Raw genomic sequence first — 25,027 nt, 5'->3', positions numbered from 1 at the left:
AAAAAAAAAAAAAAAAAACACCACATGTAACTGGATTGCATTGCAGTCGATTTTCATTAAGATAAATATTGATGCCAACTGGAGACTTTTAGAGAAAGACAAAACTTTCCAGAAAATATTAAAACCTGCTAGTCTAGCTTTTGTTCCCACTTTCCATAGTTTTTTGTAAATACAAGTTACTTAGATGAGTGAAAACGCGTACATTTCTTATCCTTTACAGAATTGTATTTGGGTTGCAGTGTGCCATGCATTTAAGGTCATCTCATATATTATTATATTATTAGCTGAAATCAAAAACTGAATTACGGTAATATATTTGCATAAGTTCTTTTCTCATTTTATTTTCTTTACCTAAAAAGAGTATCTGTGTTGCTCTCCTGTTACCCTAAATATAACAAGAACTCCTTCTTTTTGGCTAAAGTTGGAAGATGAGATCTTCACCTTTTCCCTTTTAATGTGAAATAATTCACTGAGGGGACTTTACAAAGTCAGAGATACTTTGGATTAAAACAGCTCTTTTTGTTTGGAAGATTTGGAGGGGGAGCGTTAAGTTGTCATAGTTTGCCTAGTTAAGTTATGCATGATTATCCAGAACATTTTCAAGCACAGGTCCTGAAAACACAGACTTATTTAAAGTATTTAAGAAAAAAAAGTTTTATCCCACCCTCAAGAAACAAAGACAAGTTGACCTGACATCCTATATGAAGAAATTCTGATAGAAGATGCTCTAATGCTGAAGCAGGAAACTGAGAATCTCTTAGGAAGAATCCCTTTCTGCTCACTTCCCTCTGGTTGTTGAAAATACAGCTGATTGGAAGAGCAGCCTCTCTTCTGTTCAAGCATTTCTTCCAGGCGAACACAATCCAACCTAAAAAAACAGTTTGATGTCCTCACAGACAACATCCATCTATCAATCCATCTGCAGCAGGGTTCTCAAACTCAGTTTACCTCGGGGCCACTAAACACAGAGTCAGGCTGAGGCTGGGCCGTATGGGGTTCCATTTGTGCCAAAAATATGTTTTGCGTCCACTGTCTATGTCCTTGGCTCGTTGTCTATGTCTACTGAACAAGTTTATTGAACAACTGTTCATGTATGCACTACTAAGCAATATCTTCTGCGTGTCCTGTAAAAGGACAGGAACTAACAACACTAGCAACTTTTACATTTATTTTGGGGGAAAATTAGTTTTCTTTATACACAAAACAAGGGTAAACACAACATGAAACAGGAGTTTCTTTGGTACTGTCATGTCAGACTGCAGGTCTACCCTTCTACAATCACACTTCTCATTCTTATGTGTCTGCTCTTTAATTTCATGGAAAAAAACTCTTCATTTGCTGATTCATTATTACGCTTGAATAAAAATGTATTATGATACCTGGGGAATATCATAGCGAACTCAGGGTAAAAAGTGTTTCTGGGTGTGCTGGCCCCGTTCTGAGTTCATACAGAGAAGGACTCTGAATGCATTAAATGGAACAGCATGCAGGGTCAGGCTACCAACGCTATTTGTGCAGCATGCTGGTTTATTCAAATCAGGGTGTTCTCCTCTGCCAGGGAAGGGACCGGGCCAAGCCAAAGCCGGACACACATCTGCTCCCGGTTAGATGTGTCGGCTCCTGCCGATTTCACTTGGCCTCATCAAGTCTGGGACACTGCAAGGAGTCTTGTATGCTCCCTTAGGGGACTGACGTCTGAGGTAAATGCAGCCGAAAATTCAATTCCATCTTTCCTTTTTGTGCCTCCCTCCTTTGACCAAAGCAAATTTCATTACACACTTATAGACTCATAAAATTCCTTCAATAACATGCTGCTATCCCACAAACCAGGGTTCTTCCAAAATGAAAACGCCTCAAAATGACTGTAACTTTGAGAGCAACCCGCTTTTAAAAGTAAAATGTTTCAACTTTTGGGAAGAAATCCTTTAGGATTATATATTCCTTTTATTGCTGGAAGTAACACGTATGTATAACATACGTGTTAAAGTCAAGGCTCGGGGGCTGGATTTGACCCGACGGGTAATTATATTCCACCCTCCAGATCAATTTATTTTACTGTTATAAATGCACTAACTTGTATAATTTAAAAAATATGTATTAAGGAAAATATAGAAACGTATTCAAAGGTTTAAGTTGATTTATTCTGGAATAATATTCCTGCCTGTTTTTATTCATATTTATGGTAAACATTTACATTTTTGAAGTTTTAAAAATGTAGTTTTAGTTTGTTCAATAAATGTTTATCCACAATCTGGTGTGTTTTGGAGTTTGGCCCCCTGTGAGATTGAGTTTGACAGCCCTCCTTTATACAATAGGTCCTTTAACTGTTCTTGAAAAGAAATCTTAGAAGGATACAATTCTTGAGTCCTGATGTAGAAGACAAAGGAGGGCTAACTTTTTATTTTTATCCTTTTTTCATAAGATTTTAGTCAAAATTCTGTGTGTGGTGCATCATGGGACCACCCCGAAAAAGCTTGTTTGTTACGCAGTAAGAGAAAAAAATAAATATACTGTTTGTAAAGTGTAATTACTCCAAGATAGATTCCCAAATCAATAATTTTTGTCAAAGAGATTTCCAAAAAACCACCTGATAATAGACTGCCATAAATTTCCTATTAACACCTTGCAGTCAAAATACTTACTATCATTTTTATTTCTTCATATCACATAAAAGTTTCAAAGTAGGGTAATGATATTGAATAATGCCACTCCTAAGGCACAGGGCTGCTTTAGAGAATAAAAGCCCATAAAATTGGCTACATATTTTCTCTGTTGTGTCGTAACCATTCATAGACTAATAAAACTTCTCAACACACGGCATCAATTACTGGATGCCAACGAACAAAAGCTGAAACAAAGACACACGAGAAAACCGTTTAAATGCCCATGTCAGATTTCCATTTCTGCTCCTAATGAGCTAATAAACTGTTGAGTCGTAAAGTATTTGCAGTTATAGCCTCGCTGCTATCTGTTGGTCCTTCAGATCTTCACCACCAAGCCGGATCTGATCTGCACTTCCATGTGTGCTAAGCAAACAGAAAAGAAACTTAAAAACGTCTCCGGCAGGACAAAGACATTTAAAGGCCTTTCTGAACACGACGGCGTAAGCCACTGTGCTTTCTCTTCCTTTGGTTTACATTTTTCCCCACAAATAAGTCCAAGTGTAAACAAAAACCCACACGAAAAGCCCTACTGCTCCACTTTCCAAAGAACGAAATGCAAAAGAAATTTCTGTTATATAATTCTGTTACATTCTGTTTCTCAGAACTCTGGATAATGTCGTCCTGGCAGTGGAGTTGTTTGTTATTTTGCTGTTTGTTTGGCAGACTCAGCAGAAGGTCTTTGTTCTGGATGCTAACTGGGCCCCTGCAGTTGCAGATAAAAGGACTCTTGTGCACATATTTTTTCTTAAGACTTATTAAAGACTTTTTGTAAATAGTTCAGCTGGAGAAGCTCCACCTCGTGCAATGATCGAAACTCTTAATCCTCTATAAAGAACACTAGTGGACGTCCTTCTGTTGCAGTCGTGCTGCGTAGCCACGTTGCATAACAGATAATCTGCTTAAACAAAGGAATCAATCTCCACAATGTTTTGTCAACACGGAAGAAAAATTAACCTGCAGCCCGAAAACGGTTACGTTTTGAATCAATATGTTCATGGATGCTGCTTATTTTTCCTAAATTATTTTTTTTCTAGTTTTGCGGCTGCATAGCGGTTAGCACATTTTGCTCACAGCTTAAAGATTCGATCACCAGCTGTGTCTTTTTTGTGTGTCTGTTCTCCTTGTGCATGTATGGCTTTTCTCCAGCTTCCTCTCACAGTCCAAAAACATGTTTTATAGGTTAATTGACACTTTCCCTCAAGCTACGTTCACACTAGGGATGTGACGCGCATTCATAAAAGTGCAACTTTGTGACACCAAACAAGACCAAACAGTTTAAGAAAATTGATGAATTTTCAGTCTGTTGTCTTAAACCCAGAGGGTGACAAACTCCAGGCCTCGAGGGCCGGCGTCCCTCATGTTTTCCAACTGACCTGCCATTGAAGATCCTCATTGGCTATACAAACTTGATCCAGGTAATCAGTAGCAGATAAGGCAGAATTTCTAGGAGGTCAGCCCCTTGAGGCCTGGAGTTTGACACCTCAATGCAATGCTTTAGTTTAAGCTGATTCAGTCACAGAGAAAAGCAGTTTTTGTGTCATTTTTGGTGCAAATCAGCCACTTTCTCTGCATGAAAATCCGCTGATTCTTATTGATCGCGGTCGAAGAGTCACAGTAGGTCAAAAAGCACTTATATTTATTTATTTGTCATCTGCGACATCTGATGTTAAACAGTTAGTGTCGATAAGCATCAAAATTAAACAACGCTACCTCTATTACATCACAGCTTTTGACAATATAAGAGCCCAATTAAAGGTTCTCCAAACCCAAATTGTGATGCAACCTTTTACGTCTTTTGGGTTTATTCTATTCTAAGACATTTGCCTTCTGCTTTAGCTAAGATGTTTTCTAAATATTTTTACCCAGCTTTGTTTATATCAACATATTTTATTGGGTTCAAAAAATTTCTAAGCTCTCCGCCCTCTCAAGATGTGCTGTGCAACTTATGGAAATAGGAAAATTAGACATAAATCAGCTTCTAGAACTTTTTGAAAAACACTTTGTCCTTTTCCAAATACTTTAAATCGAAAAAGTACACATAAAAACAAGAGTTACACTTTTTTCTTATAGAGACTTTGGAGATCCAGAGCCAAAGCTGTGCAACCTCTTTCATTACTATTAGTTATTTTCAACGCCTTAACCATACGGTTATGTTGGTAAGTTAAACAAATGTGATTTATGAATGTTTTTTTTTCTAAGTTTTCTTTAAAGACTGACTTTTTTTATTTCTGACACAATTTTCCCAAGAAAATGAAGAAGTGGCTTCTTCGTGAATCCCTTGGAGGCACCTACATTCTCATTTTGAGTGAGGTCAGGGGTCAAAGGCGACCTGCAGTGAGGCCTTTGAATCGGGCAAAGTCTTCTTTCTTCACACCTTAAAAAAGCTAAACATGTTTTCCCAATTAAGTATCTAAACTTTCCAAAACAATGCATACTTCAGTTTGATCTTTCGTCTCTTTGAATGTATTGATTTTTTTTTTTTTTACATTTTCACATTTTTAAGTTCTTTTCAGAAAATATTGGAAATAAAATCCTATATAAGTAATATTTAAAGCCCTGATTGAGTTTCCTCAAAGATGTTAAAGGCTACTCACGTGTGAATTTATAAACATTTTATTTATTTATTGTTTTTAATCTGCTATACGTGCATTATCGCTGATTTTTAAATCCAACTTTAGTAAAAAATAGAAAAACTTTGGCACATTTTGGTTTGTTAAAGTACTAAAATGGAGTCTAAAACACCAGGTGTTGGCTTAGTCAAGGTAATCATGTGGCCAAAGTTAGCTAACAGTTTTAAGAAAAAAACAAAATATTTTTCTGCTTCGCTCTTCTGAAGACATTCTTTTGAATTTTTTTTTTTGTTTTTCTTTCCTCTTTTCATACTTTTCCTGCTCTTCCAATTCCCCCCATTTCTTCTAAACTCATTTAATCCCACTTTGTTCGACTGTGCTCTTGTTTTCTCATTTTGAGGACTGAGCTATGCTGCGAATCTGCAACACAGCGGGACACCATGGAGTGATAGATGGCCTCTGACAAGGTGCAGCACAAGCCAACCAGTCATATGCTCCAAGCGAAAAAATACAATTAAAGAGGATTCACTAGTGGCCAGAGAAAAAATGAGCCAAAAATTTTATGCAAGCAGCATAAAAAAATAAAAGTCTTTGGGCAGCGCTGTTGTAATGTAAGATTAATGAACGTCAAACAAAATTAGACATGTTAGAACTCCACAATGTGTCATAATGAAGACTTAAAATCAAAATTCTGCACACTTTGATTATGTTAAACCAGTTTACACATAATTGCTAATTCAAAAAAACTGTAGCAGATCAAATGTGAGATAAAAGTGTGATAGCAATTTTTGTTTAGGTGTCCGTGCTTAAAATCCCCTGTGTTCCTTTCATTCTCACTGATGATGACTGATGAACTCACAAAAGCTCCTTCCTCTCACAATAAAAAGAGATTGTTTCCTGGATCACTCACACACGTCCACAAAGAAAAATGCTTTGAACATTCATATGATACATTTGTAAGTAATAAATGTATTAAGTTTCCGTGGAAGTGTTTGAGAGAGACGCCACTAGGGCAACAGTCTTAAAAACAAGGTCAAATCACTTCTCTGAATTGTTGTTTTCAAGCCAAACTAAAGGAACACAAAATCAGAAAAGTTAAGGGGTCAAATTAGGGAAACTTTGGATATGTTTTTATGGTTTAAAAAAAAGGAAAATATTTGCGTGAAACTTTGCAAAGTTTTAAAAAAAAAACTTCCAGACATTCCTTAGTGCTGAACTTTATTGGATTTACAACTTTCAAAGTATCTCAAGGGTTAAAAATAAGCAGAAGTTGCATTTTGCCCAAAAAACTGTATAAAACAAATGGAAATTGTTGAGAAAAAAAAGCAACTTGATAGGTTGTAGATTTAAAGTCCAACTGATCATCTTGGGGCAATGTTTTCTTTGGTTATCTTAAGTGTGGACAGTAGCTAAAAAATGGGAGAAGAAAAATGCCAAAAATCTTAAAATATAAAACAACTGACTTAATATTAAAGTCAACACTAAAACTACATCTAAATAAGAGTAAAGCAGCTTGATTGTGTGATAAAACTGCACTTGACAGAATCCTGCATGTAGACTACTTGGGTTTGAACAACACTCTTTTTCCCTATGAAGGTACGCTGATAAGTGTTTATGACGTATAGATTGTAGAGAAAACAGAGTGAGAAACAATGTGTATCACGTTAAAAGCTATTTTAATGACCCTGCTTTCATCCAAACACATTTCAATGAGTTGCTGTGTCTCATTGTTGCTCCACTGCTGTGTTTACATCCCATAATACTTGGCTACTGTGGCTGTTTTGGTCCAGTTGTTCCACTTGGAGCATGGAGCCTATATTCAGACTGAGAAATCTCAGAGCGAACTAGAGATCAGTCTGATTGGAAACGAACCGAGACCATCTCGAAAGATGAGACCGAGTGGTTCCTGGGCCTGGACCAGGATCAGACTGAAAATTTGTTGAAAACGATCTCTGGTTCACTTCAAGTGAACGAAATGTGTCAAAGCTGCTTCTCAACATACCATTTGTAACCGTAGGTCAGCTATTAGAAACTAAGGTGTCCAGTGACTTATGGCTTTGGTTGACCAATCAGTTCTGAAGCAGAAATGCAAAAACGACTCAGTTAAAAGCGTTTTTTTTAACTTCCATATGACTTAAAACGTTTGTTGAAAAATGTTAAAATTTAAAATAAAGACTTTATACTTTTGTTACATAGAAATATCATTTTATTAATTAAGTGTAGAGGTAAAAAGTATCTTCTTTTTACTTCCTAGTCAGTATGTAAAAATATTGTTTGCCCTGGACACTCCTGGATTCATCTGAAGGTTAAAGACACAGCATTAATGAGATTTTTATAATACAAGTTCTGCCCAATTGGCACAAACTGGCTCAAAGCGCCAGCTCCATGATTAGAAATCTGACACAAAACGTATGTTTCTGCCGCTCTGATGGGAAAGTGGAGGTTGGATGTCATGCCAAACAAACATACGAGAGGAAGGGCTGCTTTCAAACATTTCCCAAGCATCAGGCTATTAAAATGACATTCATTTGCAGGTTGCTGGCACTTGTCTTGGGGCATATTGCAAACACATGGTATTACATGTTATGTCCATCCATGATTTAAACAGGAGGTATCCTTGTGATCAAGTGAAAGCAGACTCTGCTCTCTCTGTGGAAGCCATGTGGAGAAAGTCAAGAAAAAAAAGTAATCAATGCAGCAATCAAGGGTTTGTCATGCTGGGGTTACGTCAGCGGTTGTAATTGCAAACTGACAGGTAGAGAGGAGACCGTGGCATGTTAGAAATCAGGCCAAACAAATGTAAATAGGTCACGTAATTTTATATGAAGCCATGTTTGTATAGAGTTCCTTTGTCTGAAGATACTCTGTGTTACACTTTAAAAGGCCTCCATGTGTGAAACTCTAGTGCTTTGCCACAGGGCTCAACTCAACTTTTTTACTGTCTGCTTGAACACAAGTAATCCAATCATCCCAGCGATTTAAAGGATGGTTGTCAGAGATACACCTTAAATGAACATGACTTTAAACACATCAGCACTAAGAAGATGCACATGCTGGCTGAAGGGACAAATGTATTAAACTAAACCACAAAAATCTGTGTGGGGAAAAAAATCCTTTTTAGCCTACGCGCTCTAGTGCAGAATTTCTTTGACTTTGCAGATATATATATTAAAAAATGAATAAACTTTAGAACAAATTGTTCTAACTCTATTCATAAACTATCTAGAAAGACACAAAAAAACTAAAAACAAAAATTTGACAATAGCACCTTAACTATAAAAAGACAATTTTTTTTTTTTTTTTACTGAGCGCAAAAACAGTTGATTCAGAATTATGAGAAAGAATGGCACAATTATTAAAATATGCAAAGCTGAGCAAAAAGGTGCTTGAAAAGAAAATTATTTACAATTACCAGACAATTTTTGTCACCATTGTTGGTTAGTTTTCATCTTTATGGTCTTTCAGGTGCAAAAACGTGGTTGCTAAAATGTGAGTATGTGACCTGTAAATCCAGATTTTGCCTTTTGGGTTTTAGACGATGAATGTAATCGTTGATCACACTGTGGTTTAGAGACGGAAACCGATACACTACAGCGCCTATATGCTAAAATCATCTCATGGAGGCAGTATCATGATGTGGGACAACACCTTTCTCAATGAAGAAGTTTATGCATTTTCTTTAAAATGACAGTGTTTTTACAAAAGGTAAATTAGAAGGTTTTTAGCAAGACTGGGTAATAAATAAAAAAAAATGAATAAAATACAGAATAATAGCACTTGAATACAAAATAGACAAGATGCTGTTAGAATTTTGGAGTATTTGTAATATTTTTGTGTATTATCACATGGCTAATGCATAAGAGTAATTTGTGTGTAGTAACTTCTAATGGGTATTCCTTACATTGTATTTATATAAAACTATGATTCTGGCTGCATTGTCGAGTTCACAGTTAAAATCTTCATTTTCGTGAAGTCTTTTTTTTTTTTTTTTTTAAACCAGCAGTTCTTTTTTTTAACCATCGCAGTGATCTTGTGGCAAAGCATCGGCCTCGAGACTGGTCGTGAGTTCAAATCCTGGCCGAGTCATATCAACGACTCTAAAAATGAACCACCAAATGGTTCGTAAGTGCAGCTGTGTCTGCAGTACACCACTCCCCCAGGGGATGGGTCAAATACAGAACCAAATTCACACACCCAGATGGGTGACAACTAATGGGACTTTGGCGTTCAACACTGGAGAAGTCACCGGTAACATCTAAATAACTCACATTCTTTGACATACCATAAATCTTTGACTTTTTACGCAATCACCACAAATCAGCTGATTCTGACGCGGAGAATTGCAACTTCACGTATCCACTTTGCATTGATGTGCAACACTTTAGTGTAAAAGGGTTCAAATGGGCTAAACAAGATTATACATTAGACGTTTTTGCTAAACAAAATCTATTCTCCAAAACATCTGACAACAAGCAAAAAGAGATATACTGTAATTCTATTTACTATTGTCCTTTCAGCGCTTTTGATGTAGTTGTCATCATTTTACTTGAGTGAATGTTGTAATGTGTCTGCGATCTTTGCACACTTTAAATCTTAGCGTGCTGTGGGCGACATCAACAAAACAGATTTTTGCTGCATGTATTTCCCTCTATCTTCTGCCTCCATGCTCTCTGCAGGTGCTGCTCTGGAGTATTTCCAGTAGTGACAACATGTCTGACACAGACCATCTCCTGTCGAGAAGCGTGTGTGTGAAGGAGCAACTGTGGACACACAGAATGAAGAGAATTCCCTTTGGAGTAAATGTATGAAAACAACTTGTGTCTACTGCAAAGAGGTCTGGTTACAGAGCTGGTTTTGAAGAAAAACACCAAAGCGGAGAGAATGACAGATCAATTACCCAGCTCTTCATCATGGGAAATTGTGGCATACGCATGTAACAAAAATGATGTCATTCTTTCAGCTGGACACAAACTGTATGTTTGTTTCAGGGTATCAAGCTGGTGTGTCTCAGTGGGAGGTTTCTTTTGTGTCAGCACCACATTCTGAGTTGTTTGCAGATAGGATGAGGCTTGTCACGCACAAAAATGAGAAAATTAGACTTTCAAAGTGTGGTACACCAGTGTTGTGAAAGGGTGTAAGTTTAAGCAATCCATGTTTCTCCCTCCTAGTTTCTATTTTTTTTTTCTTTTTTTAAATCTGACTAACCAAAAGCTTTTAATGTTTAAACATAACCAAACTTGAGTAAACATGTAATTGAAAACATCCAGAGACCTACATGGTTTTGCTGTCAGATCAAAATCATCTCCATGCAGACTTTGAGGATTATTTGGACTAAAAAGGTTTGCTTAAATGCACAAAAAAACTACTTCCAGGACTTTTAGAGTCAAAACCCATTTAATTTTTTTTCCTTTTTGTGCCATTTTCAGATGCTATCTTACCCTGTTTTGTATTATTGAGTTCAGAAATATGAATTTAACCCTTATATTGTGTTTGGATCAAAGTTTTGACCAAACTCAATAAAAGGGGTCCAAACTCTGTTAACCCTGTTGAAGTGTTCGGGTTAACCCTTTCACTGTGTTTGGGTCAAAATTGACCCGTTCAATCGAGATTTGTTGTGTTAAAACTCAACATTTTTCCCACCCTCGTGACACTTCTGTCGAGCAAATTTCGGAAACAGCGAGTAAGTATTTGGTCTCCGACACGCTAACGTTAGCCCACGCAGACGCTATATGTCGCCGACATCTCTATAGCGCACTGCAGAGGCGATGAGATGTGACATCACGTGACATTACATGTGACAGGCAGGGGGAGCAGACATGTGACACAAGTAGAGGTGAGTAAGGAAGAGATGGCCGTTTAAGCTTTTAATTATCGGACCATTTTATCTGTCAAACTGTCCACGATCGGACGATAATTATCGGTAATCGATATTATCGTGTAACCCTAAATACAACATTTAAAAAATTAAATGTTCAATAAATACTGAAGAAATGACAAAAAGTCAGAAAATGTTATTTATTTAAGTGGAAAAACAAAAAACAAACAATTGCCATTCCTCAAAATAAACTCCAATCTCATTGTTTTATTTTATATTGTCATCATTTTTGGTAACGTGTGTTTCTGACCTCTTGTCCAGCTCACCCTTAAAAAAGATCTTGATCACAATGTGTGTATTTTTTGTTTTTTTTACTTAAAGGTTTAACAAAAATAAAAAGTTAAAAATTAAAGTCACAGGATAGTCTAAATCCTCCATCTTTCAGCTGGCCCTGTAAGTAAACTGAATGATTAATCTCTTCCGTTAAAATATATCATTCCTACTTAAAGATAATGGATATTTTAAGCAAAAAACTAAAAAAAAAAAAAAAAAAACAGCAAAGATTTATGACGCCAGCTGTGAAAAAAAATGCTTCTGGGAGCTGGAGACTCGTGTTCACAGGTGAGATGAGTTTAGACCTGAGCTCCATTGAGAGTGTGGATGTGTCAGAGAAAATTTTTTTAAAAAGTCCAACTAACGGAATAAGAACAAGATTATGACCAAAAAAAAAAAAAAAAATGACAAATTGAAAGAAAAAGGTGTATAAAATTATTTTTTAGCATAAATTTAATTGAATAATTTAATTTAATAGGTGCACTTTTTATGTTTTACATATGTGAGCTTAAAGAGATTTTTTTAAATTTTGCTTCATCAAACTGCATGATATTTAGGTTAAAAAGTATTTTAATGCTTTGGCTGGAACTCCTTTTCTAGATGATTATTTGTCAATGTCACAGTCCTTAAAGATCTTAAAAAAAGTGTTTTTAACATGATTTTGTTTCCTTTTTCTGACAATGGATGACATATATTTATTAAATCAAGACTAAAATTGAATTTCTGAGTATTCCTTTTTTCAAATCTGTGTGACTCAAGAGCTGATGAAAAAATAAAGTTTGAAAAAGTACTTATTTGTAACATAGAAAATATACTGGTTGGGCTAAAAGAAGAAACTATTGGTTTGCGGGAGTGGTTCAACCCACAACCCAGAGGCTAATTTCTAATGAACGTTAACACTCTGCAGAAACTGATGTCCTTTTTTTCATTTCTTTCGTTAAAAAATTGCATAAACCAATTGAAAAGATCATTGGGAACACTTTGAAACAAGATATGCAATTCGTATGCCACTAGATTTATAGTTACAGAAAACCCAAAGGAGAATAAAAACATTATTTTTGCCAGTAGGACAACTGGCTGGTGTGAAAACATCAAACTTGGAAGAGGAGAGTAAGATATTGCTGGAAGAATTTTCAAATAAATGTTTTCAATTAAGCAGCAAAAGCCTCTATCTAAAGCTTTAAGTGTCAGTGGTAACAAAGAGATTGTATTTAGTCTAAAAGTATATTTAAATATAAATCCATCAAAGAAACATGGGAAGACTCACACACCAGAATGAATAGAAATGATGGTTTAGGTTTCCCTCTGTTGCAAGACAATATGTTTTCATTTTCAAGCGAGTACAAACAAAAAGGTAGAACTAGATGCACAGCTGTGCCAGTTTGTTTTGATGGAAAGATTTTCAAGTCATTCCCAGATGTTGAGTGAATTCCCTCGTCTGCGCCTGCTGCTAAAGCTGCTCTCTTCTGATTTTCACCTTCAGTGTTCCTGCATGTCATTAAGAGCTCGTACCTTCTGTGAAGAGAAGGAATTCTACTTTAATTTCCGCAATTATTGTCTTACAGCTGGTCCACAAAAACGTCTAATTAGAACACAAACCTACAGCAGAGGCACAATCCTTTTGATAGGTGCGCACACACAATTAGAAGAACTAGACAATCACAACAAAAACTATATTTCCTTCTCTGCTTTTTATTGATTCAACTAAATCCCAGCAGAATAGCTTGGAAACAACAAACTAACAATAAAACAAATTTCTATCTCTTCAGAGTCTACAATAACATTTTATCAAGTCTAAGGAGGACCTGGCAGCTCAAAGAAAAGATGTCAAACAAATCCCAACTCATTACCTCAGTAAGATCTTTGGTAACGCACGCTCACGTGTCACAGAAAAGTTTATGAATTTTCTCTTAACACAGAACCTTTTGGCAAAGCGCTGAACCTCTGCGACGGTTCAAAGAGAGGAGCTCAGGTATTAAGGACTGATTTACTCCCACAGATGTTGTTTTAAACCATCAACTGATTATACATGTTAAACATTCCTGCCACATGATAGCGTGTGAATGACATCAGACTATAAAACAAAGAAAGTAGAGAAGCTAAATAATGATGTCAGGCCGCAAAGCATGTACTTCATTACAAAACAAACCTTTATCCCATTTTTAAATAATACTTGTCAGTGTTATATATCTTACAATAAAAACCTGAAATGATTCCAAGATGTTTATTTTAATATTAAATATAGTTTAATTTTTGGATAACTATTCAATTGTCCCTTTTCGGCTCCCACTTCATTATTCTCCTATTATTGATAAGTTTATATAGAATCCCATATTCTAATATTATGTGTTGCACTGCTAAAACATTTATATTATTTTCGACAGAAATAAAGTGTTTAAATCCGGGGCGTCCAAACTTTTAGATAAAAGTGTCAGATTTGGTGAGGTGAAAATGTGTGAGGACCGACCAATCAGATTGCATCGTTTGGGCTATTTTGATAATACGTTTTTTTTTGTTTGTTTGTTCTGTTCTGTTTTTATTTTACTACAGTGTTTGGCAGTAAGCACAACTTTGTGTATGAAATCTACTTTTCAGTAATAAAAAATAAAAACATAATACAATAAAATGCTACATTTATTTTAGCTAACTGGGTTAAACCATCATAACAGAGAAAGTGTTGAAATGTACCAATACAATAACTTAGTTTTCATATCTGCCTTATTCATCATGGTTATTTTACTAATGCTACGGTAACAAATACAACTGCGTGATGAGGAGACATTGGAAGAATCTTCAAGATTTCATGCTGCCGCCCAATTTTTTTGAAAATTGTCGCCGTGGTCACGAATGTATATTCGCGTGCCAGCGATTCAGCTGCCATTGACCTGTGGTCGCCCAGTTGTCGCACGATTTCCCAATGGCGTCATCACTGCCTGCCACTGGACTGCCACTGACTGATGTCAACTTTTAGAGAAAATTTAAACTTTTTCTTCAAACCTCACTGGCCTGGTGTGTAAAGATGCGACTGCTGCCTCACGATTACAAACACCGCTGCGCTGCCATCTTCCGAGTTTGTTGAAAATCTTGCATTTAGGTCACAGCATGGTGGAAGTTTGGGATACGTAACCGTAGAAATATAGATTTGATCAAAGCTAAAATGTCAGAACTTCTTTATATACATGTCTTTATGTTAGTTAAGTTTTATTCATTTTAATAATATTTCTTTATGTTAAACATAATTCAGTTTTGAGAAAATTGTTTTCATAACTGAGTTAATTTAGATGATTAAAAAAAAAACTTTTTTGTGTGTACTATTGGACCAAATTTGAAAAATTCTTGTATTTTAAGGAATTACAGACAACAAAAGAACTACAAACATAGAATTTCATTAACTGAAATACACACCAACATCCCATGATGCATTTCTGGCAACAAGGCGAGAAGAATATTCAACTGCAGGATGCAGGTGCAACACGTCTGTTTTTGGTTTTACTTGAATAACTAAAGCTGTGATGTTTTGCTGCTGCTTATAATTCAGATTTTATTAATGCATTTAAATAATCACTTTCATAAAAAAAACTTCTTTTTTTTCTCATCTATAAAAGCCTTCTTGGGAGTCTATTCAGTGTATTTATTTTCAGATGTTATCTATAACATTTTATTATTATTATCATTTTGCAGTATTTTTTGGGTGATTTTGAAATTTTAAAAAGGTAAAAAAATGATTTTTTTAAGTCACTCATGGAACCACAATGATATTAGTGGAATGACACGTTTTATTTGGGGGCTTCAATAGAAGAATTATGACTTTAATTATTTTCAGAGTTCAAAAAAGCAAAAGGAAGAGCAATAAAGCGCTGTGGCAGCCTGTGGTCGCTCTGGCTGTAATAACCAAATTACAGGTATCACAGCTTGTAAACACATTTTTAGCAGCTGAGAATTTTTCTGATTTAGCTGTTAGGATTTGCACGCATTCTTTCTTAGAGACTTTTCTGTGATATTCTGAGCTGTTTAATATACATGGCCTTGTAAAGGTCTTAACCTAGATTTTCAATTAAGTTTGGGTCAGAAATGCGTCACAGTTATGTAAAATGCGGTGCAGTAAAGTGAATTAAATGAAGGCTACTGAACACTCAGCAGATGCCATATGTTATTGAGGGTGGAGCCTGGCAGAGTATACATTAGATTAAGCTGTACAGTTTGTATTTTTCAAATGTTTTTGTCTTTTTTTTTAAAAAACAAAACACATCTCTACCAGCATTTTCAATTTTGGTTGAAAGAATATGATGGTTTTGCTAAATGCAGCACAGTAAACACGACTAAATTAAGAAAGATTGCAGAGGTGACAAATATTCTAAGAAGGCACAATTTCCTGCTGGCACCGTATTCTTATTTGGTGTATGAAAAGCCAGCACTGATTATTGCAAGTGGTGACAAGCCAACCAGAACGGCAACTCAGAAAGTAGCTTTACATTTGATTATCACTTCATTTAAACTTACTACAGCTTTGTCTTTATGGTTTCCATTCTTTTCCTTGTTGGCCCCACCGGGATCACCTTTTGAACTCATTTAATGTGTTCCCAGAGTTATTCTAATTATGATTATAGCAATAAATAAATACATTTTAAAACTGTATTGTTTTCTAGGACATAGTTTCTGCAACCCCATGACTCTGTTGCCTTACCATTCCTGAAAGCTGTCTCTTTACACTCTGCCACTAGCTTACAGCCCCTCACAACCCCAACTTCACATTATCTGTGAAGCAAAAATGGCGAGCAATATTGGAGCTATCTAGCCGTACAGATGACATACATCAATCTAGTCATCTACAAGTGTTTGGATTAGAATGGATCAGAGCAGGGAGCTTGATATATGCCCCCATCGTCAAATAATTGCCACAAGAACATGTTAAAAACACCAAAAACACAATTTTTCATTGAAGTGGGTCTTAAAGTCACCAATAATCTATAAACCAAGAAAATTATGTTTTACTCTGTGACTTAAGCCTCAAAACTCGAGTCATACTTAAGTCTCAAATAAAGTCACTTGAGTGAGATTTTCAATCAACTATTTTCTTGTGAATATTGTGCAAAAGAACTAAAATTGACAAAAAAACTACAGTTTTAATTACAAGGCTTACAGTAAAACTTGGAGCTGAATACATTCAAGTCCAATCGCAAAAATAGGACTTGTGACTCGTAAGCATCTCAGCCAATGGCACCATTCAAATCCCCTAAAGTTTATATGATTATCTGCACATTCAGTCTCTCTTTGGTTTTACATATGTTTAAGGCTATAAATATATGACAAAATAATTGCTTGCATGTGCTAATACACACCAACCTTTACTGGTGTTTGAGATTTTTCCTTCTTTCTTTCTATAAGTAATTAGAAAATTATTGATTTCAAATGTGCTGACTCGTGGAAAAAAAGTACTTTAGAATGTAAAGGTGGAACTCTATTTACTCCTAGAGCACGACTGCTGAGTGATTTTCACCCCAGCAAAAGTATTAACATGATTTTCAATATCTTGTATTTTTCTGAGGGTCCCTGGGTAAAGTCTCACATGTCCCAGGAATGGGTGGACCAAAGGCCAAGTCTCCATTATTGTAATTTTCTTTTCAAGACATTTTTTTCTTCTTTGTTCCTAATTTTTCCGTAACTTTTAAGCATATTTTTAGGATCTTCCAATGTTTTTATTTACCACTTTGTTACATAAACTACAGTTGAAAATAGAAAAAAAATACTTTAATGTATTTATTGTTGTCATATTTTGATGTATTTTTAGTTTAAAAAAAAATACTTTTTATTGGACTTATTATATTAGGTGAAAAATACCAAGCGAGTGTTGGTGTAATTTTTTATAGCCGAAGTGTTCTAGGGTTAAGGACGCACTATCTAAATGAATCCTTGGGTTAAAAGTAATTTAATAAAGAACGATGAACTGCTTCATATTCATCACAAAAGGCACAACTTAAGTCCAATAACAGAACACACAGGACGGCAACGGGGAAACGCTTTTACCCGATAAGACCAAACGTGTCCTTAAGAAGAGGAACAATTATTACGTATGGAGTGAATGATTCTAGATACAAGAATACAGTCCCGAGTAGACATAAAATGACACCGTCCGTGACCTTGTCTAAATTTGGGGTAATTTCTCAGCTTAATTCCCCTGTTGGATTTGAGTGTGCATGTTAACAAATAGTGGCCCCATTACTGATAGCTCTAACAAGACCGGGTCAAAGGCCAGACAGTGGTGAGTGGAAAAGGATGGAAGAAGGCTGTCAAAGGCTGTTTGAACACCACCTGCGTCTACACACACACACACACACTTAAACGTGGAGACTTAATCTAATTGTTTCCAGACCGTTTTCTAACAGATCTTCAGTACTTTTGTGCCCAAGTTTTCTCCTTCCTTCCATCACAGAGATGACTCATTTTGGCAGAAATTTGAGTTTTCATAAAATGTTTTCGGTGTAAAACCAAAAGTCAGGTTCATTCTGATGTGTTTACATCTATATGATGCTTTAGTATCATCCAAATTTAATCAGATTTCTTATTTCTCCACTACAATTAGGTTTAACTTCACTTCATTCAGTGTGTATTTAAAAAAATAAAAGCAAATCATTTATACTAAGTGACCTTTAGCACTTATTCTTGTAGCTGAACTCTTTACTGGTTTATTATTTTTGTATATTTTGTCTTTTTAGCAGCTTTATAAACAGCTATAGTGCATTTAGGGACAATTACACAAATAACAATGACAATATCTTAAAAGACTAAAATAGAAAACACAAAACTGCTTTGATTCATTCATATTGCATCCATATTTTCATTTGATCTTTTTCTCACATATAATGTGAGTTATTAAAGTTTATTTAAGGATATTCAGCATTACAGACGATGAATTACAGTTTCACAGATGATCATAAAAGAAAGTAAATATATTTGTGTTGAATTTATCACCTGTAACTCATTTGTGTTTATTTTTCTTCACTATCAAAGAGACAGCTGGTGGGCCGTGCGGTTCAGTCAGGAGAGTAAGTAGTAGCCTTCATGACAGGAAGTAGCATGTTTTATGGGAAACGTGGTTTTAATTTTAAAAAACATTAGCAGTAAAGCACATGTGTGAAACGGGGTCTACCTGTCAAAGCAAAGAGACAAACACCCGACTTAATGTGTGAGCTGAACGCTGTTAAAATATAGAAAAATATGAAATAAAGACATTGGAGATTTGTCTATTTTAATGAAGTACACAACAAAACCACTCATTTTCTAAATTAAAAGGGGGAAAGGAGATTGATGTGGTAACATTTTTTCTTTTAAGTTATTTAAAATGTAAAAATGTAATGATGCAAAATTGTTTCATCTATAAGAAATAACCTTAAAACAAGTCTAACTCAGTCAGAATCTAAAATATTCATGGTAGACACTGAAGGATGTCATTTTATACATGTATTAAAAACTAAACTGAAATTAGTTTGCTCAAATTACTTTTTAGTCGTATTTTAAGTACTGACAGTTCATTAAAAATACACAGAAATACAACTGTAAAATGAAGCACAGATATAGTGACAGAAAACAGATAAAAAAAGATAGAAAATAGAAAAAAGATAATAGTTGGATTAGATTATTTAAAGCCAAAAAGGTGGTTTATTACAGTTTGGATTAGCCAGGACATGTTTAAAGACGAAATAAATGCTGAGAAAGAAGAAAATAATTAAAAAATTTATATATTAACTAAATGTATTCTTAATTGAACCAATTAGTACTAGAATGAAGCTTAATGCAATTAAAGAAGCTTAGTTTCCGGTTATAATCGATATTCATTTAATTTGCAATAAACTTTTTAGGCAGATAAATAAAATAAAAAATAAATGTGCGTTGTTCACATGCTTCATTTTTCACGCCAAAGAAATTATTATGATCATATTTAGGTTTCCCATATCACATCTCTGCTATGTTGTCTGTTTAAACACTATAAATGAACATTTCAAAGCTACATTGTACAGTGCTGCTGCTAAATATTTTCTTTTTTTTTTTTTTTTCTCCAGACATACGTTTTAGGACTTACTGTCTGAAAACACTGGGAGACAGCATGACAGACTGGAAGGTGAAGGAGCCTTCGAACAGACTTGCAACTTTTGGAAATTAATGTGCAAAGGTAGAGGACTCCTGACACGACCTCTTCCACGAGCCGGTCTAAATTCTTACTGTGTTTGTCTTCCGTGATGAATGCTACCTGGCCGTGTTTTGACTTTTGCACTTGAGACTATTTGAAAATAACCCATCTGATGTATCTCCCTTTATCACTGACGCGGCCACACACAGGTCACTTTGTTCCAGGAAAGCGCACGATCTAACCGAATGAAAAATAACAAGACAAGCCCACCAGTCCTGCTTGTAATGACCCAAAACATGACTGATATATTCAAGCGAGTTCACTTGGGCTCGATCTGGGTTCTTTGTTTGATGTAATTTATCACTGTCCATGCAAAACATTTGGCCAAATATTTTACATGCCCCTGCATCGACAGTGAACATGGGGTTTTGTGCATTACCCCTGTGTATCTAAACTTTTAACCACTGGAAGAACTTGTAAGCGTGATCCTGGCTTTCACGAGACGGACGTTAATATATTCTCTATGAATGAGTTGCCAGTTAGTACAGTCAATTCTTTCCAAAACCCCTTTTTTTCTAAATGTACGTCTTTGTTTTGGATTAAAAAGCCTACTTACAAGCACAACTCCACTACTGAATATTCAGGATACGCAGAGATTAAGAAAAGTTGACTCAAAATCAAAAAGTTGAACTGTTTCCAGCTTATATTCTTAAGTTCCCATTGTACTTTTCAATCCTAATGTTTTATCATTTACATATTGGTTGGATATAATTTGGAATAAAACTTAAGGAACCACAAAGTATTAAATAATTTACTGGCAATCTCATCAGCTCACTGCAGACAAACCCTATCTTTTATATACGCCTCATTTATTTCTTCTGCAGCTCTCCAGTTCCCATCCGAGTCGAGCACAATAACAGATATGAAATGCAGCCCACCCAAAATCAGAACTCCAGAGTTCCTCCTGCGGTCAGGCTGCGTTAAATGTGATCACGCTGACAGCAGAAATCTCGGCGCTCTGTTTACTAGCTTTACCCTTCAATCCGTCCCCACATTCCTGCTGCACAAAATTACATTTGTCATTCTGGAGCTGATGGTTTACACTGGCATGCCTTGAACCCTTGTGTGAGTGCAGGCGCATGAATGTGCATGACCCACCGGGTCCAGAAAACATGTCAGGATCTGAGCGGGGGCCAAAGAGGCAGTTTGTGAGTGATCTCCTACCTGTTATTGTTATGTTACTGTAGATGTTGGACAGCTGCTCTTTCAGCAGGACGAGCTGCGTGGACGCCGCCTTCTCCCTCTGCAGCTCCAACATTATGTCAGGATGGTTGGCCAGTTTGCAGCCCTTCTGTTTGTCCAGGGCAATGTCACTGCGCACTATGTCTGCAAGCCAGGAGGAGAAATTCTGATGATTCATTCAATGATGAGTCATTTTTAAACATCATATTTTATCTTAAATGTATTTTCAAAGTAAAGCCACATGTTGAAACCATTTGATCCCTTGAAAAAAAACATTTCTTTAAAATATTTACATCTATTGTAACCTGTTAAAAGTGCATTATTATCAAATATTTATAATTTTGATCGTCTGCTTGTTTTGGATGATCACTCTATCACTTATTTTGTTGACCTCTATTAATTTAAGAAGATGTGGAATTGTAGTCAGGTCTTTATAATTTGAGCAAATTTAACCCCAAAATATCCAAAATATTGTTGAATTAAAAGCTGAAATGCTTATTGGCGCGTGCCGTTGCTCAAACGTGGACGAATTTGTAATTTGAAAGAGCACCCTTTTTACAAATATGTTTTATAAATAAGCTATACCACACAAAATCATACTCATTTTGCTGTCTGAGGAGACGCCAGCGCGTCCTCTGCGCGTGGCCGGTCCAGTCCGTCCGTGCGGGTGGAACGCGGGGATCGCACACCAGACACGTGTCATGCTGTGAGCTCACCGTCCTCGTAGTTCTTCAGATAATAGTCCGGCCCAGGTCCTCTGAACTTGGCGAGGTTCTTCTGGTTGTTGAACTGCAGGAAGTCGGTTCTCTTTCCGCCAAAGCGAAGAAAAGCAGGCGACAGGCCGCGCGCCAGGGTGACGAGCCGCTTCGAGCTGTGGACGCGCGCAGCCGCAGAATAACAATTGGGAAGAAAAGAAAAACATTATGATAAATAAAATATTGACTGATATTGTAAAATTAATCAAACTATTTTTTATTTTTTTGTGGAAATGATCAACTTTTCGACTTGTGTAAACTATGTTTAAAGTTTTTGTTAATACTTTTATGCCCATAGCACTGTTTTTATCTATTTTAAATTATTCAGGGCAAAATATATAATTCTCTTAGACCAATTTTTAATTTATTATCTAAACAAAGTGTCAAAGTTCAGTACAATAATCTATATGAAATTAAATGTAACAAGGGCCCTTCCAAAGTTGTACAGAACCTCGCGGCTCAGCGCGCGCAAAAGGATAAACTTCAAGTCGAAATGAGAATTAAGTAAAAATATATAATTCTTCTAAAGCAACACATTTTTCTGATTAAACTCAAAATTGTATCAGAAAACAATGAGAACACTTTATTTTTGATTTGAAAACGAGGTTTTCTAATATGCATAAAAAGTCAACTTGAAGTGTAAAGCTGTTACAGGTGTTTTGTCTAAATCTGAAATTTAAATAGAAAAAAATCGCACGCACCCTTTTCATAATTTTTCACACAAGGTTTGCACGCAGAATGACAAAAATCTCAGCTGAGCAGTGAAGAGAAATCCATTTTATCCAAAGGGAATCGAACAGATGATGCGTAATTGTTTCTGTCAGTGTTGTGACGTTGCTGTAAACACTGAATTAACGCCATTTGCCATGGTTTGGCTTTGGAAAACGTTGACATCGGACATCTGTTTGACTGTTTTACATGAGAATATTACACAAAAACGACCAAATTAACATTTTTTTATTCATAGAATAAACAAAATTAAGTTTAGAGCGAGTGCTGATAGGCCTACGCCATCTTTAATTTAATTCGAGTTTCGATTTATTTTAATATATAACAATTTTCAGGCTTAAATGTGATTGATACATAGATTAGAAAAAAAAACTTTAAACAGTTTTCCTTCTGTGTGTGGAACAGGCTGTGGAATACGAGCACGTGCGCACACGGTTACAGCACATGTCGAAAAAGCGCCCTTTTGTTAAATAATTTGTTTTAAACTCGTTGATAATGTCCGCATGTGCTCGAAAATCAATCCTGAAGGAGTCTTAAGTGAGAATGAAATGCGCTAGGTCTCTCTGCTGTGGTTCAGGCAACGTGGCTGCGTGCGTAATGGTAAGAAAAATTTGCAACCCTTTTTTTTTTCTTTTTATGATATGTGTTCATACACATTTATGGTAATCGTCAAAGCTCTTTGGTACCTTAGAAAGTCCAGCCAACCGTCTTTGATGATCGAGGGGTCCAGCTGCAACGAGAGGAAGTTGTCGTTGAGGATTCTGATCGGACTGCGGGTGTTGACATCCAGAAGAATCAGCGTTCTTCCCAAGAAGCCCGGTCGCTTCCCGCCAGCCGCAGGTCTCTGATACGCAGAGGAGGAAGAGTACGAGGAAGAAAGCACAATCTGCAGCAACAGAATGGTCAAAGATGCCATCCACTGGGAGGACCGGGGGGATACGCACTGTGAGGATTTGGGCATCTTCTCGTATTGGAGAGACGGGGGGATCGGTATGCGTAATGAGGATGGAGGGGTGGAAGAAAAAAAATAAAATGCTGCCTCAAAGCTCGATGGCGGTTCTTTACTTCAATCTCATCGATCTGGATCTGTCTTCCTGTCTAGCTGTCTCACTCTCTCTGCCCCCCGCCCCTCAGAGTATTTTTGGGAGCTGCAAACAAGAGCGCACGCCCCTGGACAGCCTTCCCGGTAGTGGGAACCAGAAACTGGGCGGAGGGGAGGACGCGGGACCTCCCATTTCAGGGTTCTTTGAGGTATGAGGCTGTTTAAGAGTAATTTTCCAAGTTTACATGAATAACAATGAATTTAGGAGAAAATTGCGCATTGTCCTTTGCTGGTGACGACACAGAAAAACGTGACGATTGTCAGTGTGGTAGAAGCCTCTCAAGTGGAAATGATATATATCTCATGTTATGTCATCAAATGAATTATGATTATCCTGTAAATCCAAACATGGAACAATAACTGTTGTTAAATCCCCCGAAATTAAACATTTTAGAGGTGATCAAACCAAAGGGCTTCGTCCTTATAAACAATGAAGCAAATTGCTTCATTGTTTAAGAAAATATATTAGAAAATCTGGGATCAAATTTGAAAAAAAGTCATTGTAAGGAATTTATCAAGAAACCTAAAAAAAAAAAAAGTTGGATCACTGGAAAGGTGCGCGCCAAATCCAACTTTACGCGCGGACATTTCTCAGGATCTCTACTCAGATCAAGTACTTTAAACTGTAATTTAAGACAGAATCTTAGTGTTTGCCGCACTCTGAATGACAATATTCATGTAAATATAAATGAATGCAAATTGATCTTTAATTAAATGGAAAATACCCGATGCTTTCATGGCAAAACCATCATGTTCGTTAATGTTTAAAACACAAAACAACCTTTGCATTTTTAGTTCAGGGAACAATCATAATAAGTGTTACATTTTCGGAATTAGCACACATGTTACTCTTTCATATTTTGTGTGTGTTTTCTCCTAAGGATCCTTTAAACTTCTTCCTTTGGAGATCACCTGTGTTTTAATGGAGAAATTAAGTGGGGGAGGGGGGTTAACAAGAATCACAAAGTTTATTTTTCTGAAAACACAAGTTTAAATAAAGCAACAAATGATCGAAGGAAATAATTGAAGTTTTTTTTTAATCTTGGCAGAAAAAAATACAGTAATAATATTCTCAAAGAAAAAAGTCAACTTTTACGCACGTGTGAAGCATGAGTGACACCGACACGACACATGAATATTTGGATATAAAATACTCGCTTTCTTTCTTAGGTCTGTTGAAGTACAAGGAAAATGCGTCTCCAAAGCGGTTCAATGTTTCGGGGATTTTTTTAGAAGTATGTAGAGTCAGCTTTCTTAAAACTGCGTCATGACAGCTTGAACCTGGGAGTTCATTTTTTTAAAATATTTTTATCTTCACAAGAAAAAAATGGATGAAAACAAGCGTGCGTAAAGCCGTGAAAAAACGTATTCGAGACATAATTAGAAGTGTGTGCTTTGTGTCTTGGCGGAATTTGAAATGTGCTGGAAGGACAAAGGTTTCTCTTAAAAATCAGATTTTAACAGCCAGTGAAACACTGAAGTCGGGCAGCAGTCATCGAGAGCATCAGGAGGGACAACAAAGCCGGCTCCTTTTTTCTTTCTTATATTTTCTATATTTTTTCTCTGCAATCCCCCATAAATCAGAATAGAAAGAATAAAAACGAAATATTTATAGAAATAAGCTCTTCAATTGTCAGTTAAACAGTTGGGTTAAAAAAGTTTTGCCAAATTAGATTTTTCTTTCTTTTCTTTT

At 36.1% G+C, this 25,027-nt stretch overlaps 1 protein-coding gene across 1 annotated transcript in view; it reads right to left on the bottom strand.

Moving 5' to 3' along the window:
- hpse2 (heparanase 2) overlaps window positions 1-23,530 on the bottom strand; it is a 61,778-nt gene extending 38,248 nt beyond the window's left edge. The window contains exons 1-3 of the mRNA XM_024296541.2: window positions 22,919-23,530; window positions 21,465-21,619; window positions 20,731-20,892 (exon numbers count right to left, since the gene is read on the bottom strand). Coding sequence (XP_024152309.1) covers window positions 20,731-20,892; window positions 21,465-21,619; window positions 22,919-23,193 — 592 coding nt within the window. The 5' untranslated portion in view covers window positions 23,194-23,530. The remainder of the gene's footprint in view (window positions 1-20,730; window positions 20,893-21,464; window positions 21,620-22,918) is intronic.
- Window positions 23,531-25,027: the final 1,497 nt, after the last annotated feature.

This window comes from Oryzias melastigma, linkage group LG15 (genome assembly GCF_002922805.2).
Source record: "Oryzias melastigma strain HK-1 linkage group LG15, ASM292280v2, whole genome shotgun sequence".
Classification (NCBI taxonomy): Eukaryota; Metazoa; Chordata; class Actinopteri; order Beloniformes; family Adrianichthyidae; genus Oryzias; species Oryzias melastigma.
The sequence above is the reverse complement of the archived record's forward strand: the minus strand, read 5'-3'. Positions and strand labels throughout refer to the sequence as shown.